Genomic DNA, 8,877 nt, shown 5'->3' on the forward strand with positions numbered 1-8,877 from the left:
CTCGTGATTCTTGGTAAATTTAATATTTATTTGAATACTAAAATCAAACTAGAGAGTTACATGTGTGGCTGTCCTACTTCTGGCTGAGCGTTAAAATAAAAGCGGAAGTCTTTAAAACTGCTAGAGCTGTGCCAACAAGCGAAGACATAACATTTCTCCCTTTAACAAATCGCCTGTTAATATCGTCAGTTTATCCACTTAAATAACTACGAAGCCTCCTTCAAGTTTAAGTTCATATTATTTTAAAATATTACATAAATGTTGTGGACATGTTTACTACTTTGTAATAACAATCTCATAAGAAAGAGAAACGTTAACGTTCTGTAACAAAGTTAAAGGCAGCTGGAACTTCCTTGAGTGACTCGCCACACCTCATAGGAGGTTTTTAAATAAGTTGTTTTAAGACTGAGAGCTTCTGGATTCAAAACCCTTCACGTTTTAAGTACTTTTTGTAAGGGACACACATAAGCTAAAACATTCTTTTAAATGCCATGGTTATTTAACTGAAACTCAGCACACGAGCCTTTATCTGGGAGTGAAACAGAGACCATGAACACACTGAATCTTTTCTAGCATTGTGCAAACTTTCATCTAGGATGAAAGTGGAAAATTCCTCCAGTAAAACTCCAGCAATATGAGGAGTCTTCAAAAACCTGGACTGATGCAAGAAGACATTAACAAACATTCACTGTATTCAGTCCAAGAAAGACAATAAGAAGACCATACAGTGACACCAACCACAGATAAGATGAATGCATCTTCAAAAGCAAATAAAGTTTATAAAAACAAGTAAAATTGTACTTTTCCTCTTCATAAAGGCTCTGCACTTATTCTGGTGCTGTGAAGTGCTTGAAATTTGAATCACTAAAACTACTCATTATTCAGCAGCAAATAACTACTTAAAATCATTTTTTATTTGTTTTTTGTTTAAGAAATATTTGCATGTAAACAAAAACTGAAATCCGAGACTCCTCTTTTAATTTGACAGCAGTTTGAGGTTGTAGGGTGTAAATCTCTAGTTTTTTTTATGTGTTGGTTCATTTCCCTCTTGAAAAGGTGAACCATCAGCACACTGAAGATGTGTATCAGACAGCATTCATCCTCCTTTCAGTCCAAACTCCTATCTTGTGAGAATGACAGTCATTATGTTTGGTCTGTATGCAGGCTGACATGTTAATATAAATCTTATGTTACAGTATTTGTAGTGCTGGATTCCCAAAATGAGCATTCGTGGACAGGATCAGGTGGAGAAGAAATACGACCCTCTAGACACCACCCTGAAGTTTGTCAACAGAGAGGATGACTTGGATTCATCATGTAAGATTTGTTTCATTTTTACTGAATATAATTTATATTTGGTGTTTTGTTTCTGTTCTGGAAGCAGCAGCTAGACTCCAGCACAGACCAGAGAAGGCATCAAAGACAGATATGATGGTGATTAAGTCAGACACAGTACAAAAGGAGGAGTGGAGATAGAAAGCAGCTTACATGATGCACTCTGTGTGAGATTTGTTAGATTTGGATGTGTAGAGGGGTAGCTTGACATGCAAATCTAGTTTGACTTTGTTTCCTCTCTAAACTAACAACATGTTTGATTTGTTGTCGTCCACTCCCTCCACAGGTGATGACTCTCTCAGAGCAGAGATGTCCTGCGGCCACGCTGTCACTCCTGAATCTCTCACACGTTGGTGTCGCTCCCTACTGGATGAGGTATGTCGTGTCTTTGTAGCCCTTTATTTTTTCTTGTAAATAAAGTTTCATGTTTAATTTGGATAACAGTGGTGCAACAAAGTTCTATTTAAGTTTTGAGCTCTGTTAAAATAAATCTTTTTTTAGCTAAAATTATTATACAAATGTTACCTTTTAGGTCAAGATCCTGCTTTTTTATAAATTGTTTAAGCTAAATAGTTGGGTACTACTGGTACTCGTTTCAAGGAATAAGTTACTTTTTTAAAAGGTTATCATTGTGTGTTTGTCAGATTTGATTGTGAAAATAGCCAGTAGCTTATTAGATATAAATGTAACCATACCACCTTTATTTATAAAGCACTTTAACAAACGAGTAACAAAGTACTATTATAATTATTATAATTAAAGTAAGAACCTTGAAGATTTGGACTTCAGTTCTTAGTTATTTCTCTAATTATACAGAGATTCATTTTTGTTGTTTTTTTCAGGGGAATTACAAATTCAGATGTCCGGCTTTAGTGGAGGGAACCAAGCAGTGTAATAAAGAGTGGTCGTACCAGGAGGTGCGCAGACTGGCTGATCTGACTGTGGAGGAAATGCAGCACTTTGAAGAGAACATGGCCCGTCTGGCTCTTGCAGACCACTGCGAGGTTCAGCCAGTAAGTGATTTATGGTTATTATTGTGACCTTTCAGCTTATTTCACTTTGATAAAAATGTTTAAAGTGGAGGTCTCTTTCTTTTCTTTAAAACACTGTTTCCCACATCAGTGTCCTCAGTGTAAAACAGATGTAGAGAGGAAGGATCTGTCCAACCTGTGTGTCCAGTGTGTCGTATGCACAGCTGATCAGAAGAAGAAATACCAGTTCTGCTGGCAGTGTCTGAAACCATGGAAGGGTTCAGGCCTTCGATCTGACCGCTGTGACAACGACGGCTGTGAGAACAAGGACCTGCAACTCATGCAGACATGCAAAACCATCAGTCTGCCTGAGGTGGAAGGCGTCACCAGCTGCCCCGCCATCAGACTCTGTCCTACATGTGGCATGAGGGTGGAGCATACCACAGAATACTGCAAAAATATCAACTGTCCTCGCTGCAAGATGGAGTTCTGTTTTGTCTGCCTGAAACTGAAGCGTGAATGTTCACAGACCAGTTCACCATATGAAATCTGCCCCAGTGGGGTCGCTCCAAGGCAGACCTCCATCCCTGTGTGGAGCAAAACTTAAAACCATAACACATGAACAATTTAAGAGAATATTTATATTTTCCTTCAAGGTTTTAACAATTGTTGATATAAAAAAAATGTATGTTGCCTATCTCAGCTCCAAAAGACACTTTGAGCTTTATTTTGTCAGCCTTTGTTTCTTTGCCTCCTACTGGCTGAACTTTAAATTGCACAACAAGAGACTTATTGTTCTGTTAAAATCAGTAACTGTGCAGAGAGATCATTATACATACATCTTTTACTCAAACATGTCTGTGAATATGAAATATGAATAAACTTTATCAGCACTCAGTTTATTACAAATGAAATCTTAGCATCAAGCGTCAGCTCTTCTTGTGTGACAAAATGTTGGCCTGTAGTTTAAGCACAATGTGAAAAATAAATAACTGTATTTCTTCTGTTTTGTATCAACATGCACATAGTGGATCAGTAGCTCCTAATTTCTAAGCATTAAACAAAATGTCAGATTGATTAGAAAGAAATCAAAGGAGAGCTTTGTATTATATTAGTGATTGATGAGTAAAAATCAGGATCACTGGATATTATTTATACAAGTTAGCACTTGTATTTCGTAGAGGCAACAAAATCGTCCATTATAGAGATTCTGAATTTGTAAATTCTGTTGTCAAATTTTGTGCACAGAAACATTCATAACATCACTTTTTCTCAGAAGAAACTAACTGATCTTAAACAAGTCAGACAAGAACAAAGAACACCAGACTCCCTGACTTTGCTGCTGTGTTTTGTTCACCATCATATAATCTTCTTATGTTTTTACACTTTACACTTTCATCCCATAATGTTTTTTCTCCTTTGGATAAATTTATCACCTTCCTTTCCTTACCTCTTTTTTTCACTTCCCTGGTCCGTCTCTCTTGCAGCTGTTTTCCTGCCAGAAAAACTGGCAAATTTTTTGCGATCTTGTTTCTTTCCTTTTTTTTTTTAAAGTTTGTTTTGCATCCATAGCATAGTGAGGAAAATACACAACAATGTCACTGAGGGTGTCAGGTCGTTCTTCGTTTCCTTGTTTTTTTTAGGCGCTGCCAAAGAAATTCTCAGTCAGTTCGGAATACACAAAAAAGATTTATTTAATGAAATTCAACTCGTAATAACGCACACAAAATATATTCAAAATAATCACAGTGATTGAAAGAAAACAGGTAAAAAAATATATATATATATGGCAACTCTCTCAGTCCGTCTCTGTGCAGGTGAACAGCTGCTTATGTGAACCCCCTGGCATCACCCATAACCATGTGACCCAACTTTCTCTAATTAATGCAATCATCCCCCCCAAAAACAAAAACTGATAACTAAAAGGAAAATAACTGATGAGCAAAAAATATAAATCTTATTTCAAATCACAAATCTCTTTCTCTGTAAAACACATTCATGGCTTCCACAGACCGAGTCTAAGTGATATTTGTGGATGCAGTTTAAAACTACAAAGTCCCAAACTGGGTGCAGTTTTATGTTACAAAATGCTACTCTAACATACTGAATACAGCAGTTTTTCTCAAAGCAGTGGACCATTACAAACTTTTTTTTTTTTTTTTTTTAAAAAGTCAGTCTCTCTTGGATTCTCTTTCTCAAACTATACAGCAGCCCCAAGGTACAAAATGCAAGTAAAACAAAAACAACAAAAAGCACAAACAAAAAAGACAAACATTTTACTTTCTAAAACAGAAAGAGCATGAGTTCTGTTGGCAGTGTTTGAAGTTGTGCAAAGATGTGCTCTTGCCCCCGTGTCAATCACAACCTTGAACTAAACTACAAGTTTAGGACCTGTACTACAAACCGTCAGCCCCCTGAACATAATGTCAGGGGGCTGACATGAGGGAGGGCAGTATACTGTTGCATGAGCAATAATGCGCTCCAAGAAAACCAGCCAACCCTGTGTGGCACAGAAATAAAAGGCAACATTCATTACATATTATGGTTCTCATGCTCAGCTTTTTCTTTTAGCATCAATAAACACTGATGACAGAATACAACATTGATTTTGTAAGGATGTATATTTAACTATTGATTTTCAAAAAAGGAACAAAATATGATAATAGTATTAACAAATACAAATTATTCCAGCAAATGTCAAACAAACAGTGTTTTCATCTTTACATACATATATGTTACGTTCCCCTAAAAAGGTCGAGGGGATGAGGGAAAGTAACAAAAAGTATCCAGGTCGAAAAAAAAGGAGACAGGGAAGCGAAATGGTTAATTAAAGAGTTTTAAAGCTTCTATTAATAACTCAACTTAAAGAGACTGATAAGCCGCTATCACCATTTGAAGAAAAAAAACAAAACAAAACTCAGATGTCGGTCAGGAAACTGAAAGCAATGCATTTCAATGCTTCAAATGTAACAGATTTTTTGGTATCCATCCAAAATCTGCTGATTATTATCTCCTTGAGAACAGGCTGTTTATACAAAAATAAAGCTTATAGTAGTAATTTTTATCTCTGAAAAGTTCACATAACACAAAGTAATAACAAATTCAAGAAACTGTCAGTAACCCAAGGACATTTCCATTTTGCTGAATCATTTACTGACTGAACATGATGTCATTAATTGAAGTAGTATCCATGTGGTGTTTAAAGAGTTTGAGTGCCACTGATATCGAATGTTTCACTGGCTCTTCATATGTGTGTCATCTGCCTGGCTGAACCAGTTTGGCAGAGCAACAGCTGATTTATAAAAACTACTGATCGTAATAAATCACAAAGACCAAATCTGTTGAAATGGGGCATTAATGCATCATCATCTTCAGTTCCGTGGGGTGAGTAGAAAACATTCTCTCAGCTCTCTGGCTTTGAAAGCTTTCCTCCCATCACAGCTGAGCAAGCTTCAGTGGATCTTGCAGAGAATCTCTCTGATATGACTGGGGGGGGGACTTCCCAGTTTGCTCAGAAGTCACTGGGCACTTGGGCCACTGACATGTTGATCTTTGGTGTTTTTGAAAGGATTTACATGAAAACTAGGTTTTCCATACTTTGGTGTTTGGGATTCTTACTTCCTGTGCCATCATCTTCCTCACTGTCTCCGTCATCTTCCTCACTGTCTTCCTCATCTTCCTCACTGTCTTCCTCATCTTCCTCACTGTCTTCCTCAGAATAGTCATGAATTTCAATAGTTTCGTCAACATTTTCTTCAACATCTTGTTCACGTTGTTCTCCCCCTCTAAGCCTTAAAACTAACCATAGGGTGAAACTGTGTTGAATTCCATAATCCGTGAGACTGCAATGGTCCTCCAGCTGATTTCCTTCAAAAATAATCCACTGTTGATCTGAAACACACACAGACAATAAAAGTAAAGAATACGCACAGACTTTCAAGCAAGACGGAGCATTTCTGCATAACAACTGAAAAAATTCAAGCATCATTTATCATTTAGAATTATTTTTAATTATTTAAATAAAAGAAACAAAAAAGAAAAACAACCATTTAATGCCCCGACTTGAACAGATGTGAAAATATCAGCTCTTGCTAAATTGCTGTAAACTTGTGTCTTTCAGCCAATTGTCTATGGAACGCCAGGACTGCCATAATGAATTAATTAAATACACCATTAAATAATTAATTAAATGTGTCATTAATTAATTATTGACATAATTAATTAATCAAAGGAGCTTGCAAAGAAAAGCGTCTGGACTTCTTTAAGTTACTTGAAGACGTTTCACCTCTCATCCGAGAATCTTCTTCAGTTCTAAGGTCAAATGGTGGAGAGTCCCAGATATAAACCTAGTGGGAGTTTCCCCCCCACAGAGGGACAAAAGGACCCCCTGATGATCCTCTAATCGCCTGAGCCAAGGTGTGAAACTGGGTGTGGGTCCCAATCAGCCAGAGTTTTGGGTGAGTTCATTGTGAAACCTGGCCCCACCTTATCATGCGAATTCCTGAGATCAGATGGCCCAGGATGTGAGTGGGCGTTAAGGCGTCTGGGAAGGGATCTCAAAACTGGATTATAGATGGCAGAGAGTTGTCCTGTGGAGGAGACCTCCACAGGACAAGACTCAGCAGTCCATCTGCATCTTAAGGATAAAGGACACTCTTTCGAGGACGCCAATGTTCACATTTTGGACAGAGAGGACAGATGGTTTGAAAGAGGAGTGAAAGAAGCCATCTATGTCCACTGTGAGCGACCATCTTTGAACAGAGGCGGTGGTTTACGACACCAACTCTCTGCCATCTATAATCCAGTTTTGAGATCCCTTCCCAGACGCCTTAACGCCCACTCACATCCTGGGCCATCTGACCTCAAGAATTCGCATGATAAGGTGGGGCCAGGTTTCACAATGAACTCACCCAAAACTCTGGCTGATTGGGACCCACACCCAGTTTCACACCTTGGCTCAGGCGATTAGAGGATCATCAGGGGGTCCTTTTGTCCCTCTGTGGGGGGATACTCCCACTAGGTTTATATCTGGGACTCTCCACCATTTGACCTTAGAACTGAAGAAGATTCTCGGATGAGAGTGAAACGTCTTCAAGTAACTTAAAGAAGTCCAGACGCTTTTCTTTGCAAGCTCCTTTGACTATGATGACCTGGATGACTGAGAACCTTCACAGACATAATTAATTAATGACACATTTATTAATTAAATGTGTCAATAATTAATTAATTACATGTGTCGTAAATATTTATGTAATTAATTATTTCCGATTTTAATTAATTATTGCCACATTTAATTAATTATTTAATGGTGTATTTAATTAATTCATTATGGCAGTCCTCGCGTTCCGTAATCGTCTGCCAGGAGAAAACTTCTTTGGGTAAAATTAGATTGCTTAAATCTTAGCCAGGTTCAGGAAGATGCCCAGACCTCCCTCTCCCAGCCACCACCTCCTGTTGTTTCAGCCAATAGACAGAATCTCTCCAGTATCCCCTCTCAGCTAGACATGACCGAATCACCTCAAATATGAGGTGCTGAGGAGGCATCGTGGTCAGAAGTCTGAACCACCCCAACTGGTTCCTTTCAGTGTGGAGGAGGAGGAGCTCTTCTATGTATGGTTATACTCGTATAACCATAATTCGTAGAAATATATAAATGTCCCTACAGAGAAATGCAGCTTGTAGAGAAGAAGAAATAAATAAATGATGAATTTATTTTAACAAAGGAAAATCAGAAAATGTCCTTTTAACAACTTTCCTGACTACTGGGATAAAGATTTCTTAGTTTACAAAGTGCAAGCAAACGCACCATGAAACCTGCTGAAGCTACAAAATGACTTTTATGAGTAGACAGTGTGACTGCAGGCCATTCTGGAAATAAACAAATTAAGTAACACCTGTAGTTCTGGGCAGGTGACAATCTGTCTAGCGTTAACTGTAATGTAGTAATCTGTAGTGCTCGTTTTAGTCGTGATCATGGAGGACAGTGATTCCACACCTACCTGGAGGAATGCCCTCTTTGTCCTGGATTTTAGCTTTTAAATTCTCAATTGTATCAGATGGCTCCACTTCGATATTTATTGACTTTCCAGTTAACGTTTTCACTTTAACATGCATTTTTACAGCACTCCTTTCCGACGCTGAGCTGACAGCTTAACGGGAACCGATCTTCTTCCTCTTCTTCTATTTCCTTCTCCTTCTGCTTCTTCTACTGTTTTTATGGTTGTCAAGCAACTCTTAGGTGCATTACCGCCACCTTCTAGATTGGCGTATGGATCAGAAACTACAGTACCACCATTATATTCTTTTATACATTTCAATTTAATTCACAAATTTAAAAATGTCAACAAAAACTATATCTCCCGAGTTTCTTTGAAATAATTCACTTATCTTTAAATTATTCTTGTTCTTATGAAGAATCCTGACCAATCTTTCTCATTTATTAGGTAGTTTTCCTTGTTATATAACTCTATCAATATTTCCTTGATTGCATCACTCAGATTGTTCAGCATACAATAACAGATTTGATCCTGAGCCGGAGTTGTTTTTCTAGATTTCTTTAATGCCTTGTTCC

General features: G+C 37.8%; 2 protein-coding genes across 2 annotated transcripts; one reads left to right on the forward strand and one right to left on the reverse strand.

The window, feature by feature from the left end:
- On the forward strand, positions 1 to 3,286 carry LOC102208781 (uncharacterized protein DDB_G0292642-like). The gene is made up of 5 exons (XM_005755224.1): positions 1 to 13; positions 1,197 to 1,317; positions 1,622 to 1,710; positions 2,178 to 2,348; positions 2,458 to 3,286. Exons 2-5 carry the CDS (start codon positions 1,221 to 1,223, stop codon positions 2,911 to 2,913), a joined length of 813 nt encoding a protein of 270 aa, XP_005755281.1. The 5' UTR covers positions 1 to 13; positions 1,197 to 1,220; the 3' UTR covers positions 2,914 to 3,286.
- A 1,704-nt stretch (positions 3,287 to 4,990) lies between these two features.
- Positions 4,991 to 8,498, reverse strand: LOC102209067 (ubiquitin-like). Its single transcript, XM_005755225.1, has 2 exons — positions 8,306 to 8,498; positions 4,991 to 6,197 (listed from the first exon to the last, which is right to left on the reverse strand). Exons 1-2 carry the CDS (start codon positions 8,418 to 8,420, stop codon positions 5,878 to 5,880), a joined length of 435 nt encoding a protein of 144 aa, XP_005755282.1. The 5' UTR covers positions 8,421 to 8,498; the 3' UTR covers positions 4,991 to 5,877.
- Positions 8,499 to 8,877: the final 379 nt, after the last annotated feature.

This window comes from Pundamilia nyererei, unplaced genomic scaffold, assembly GCF_000239375.1.
Source record: "Pundamilia nyererei isolate P.nyererei 1_Seehausen unplaced genomic scaffold, PunNye1.0 scaffold01083, whole genome shotgun sequence".
Classification (NCBI taxonomy): domain Eukaryota; kingdom Metazoa; phylum Chordata; class Actinopteri; order Cichliformes; family Cichlidae; genus Pundamilia; species Pundamilia nyererei.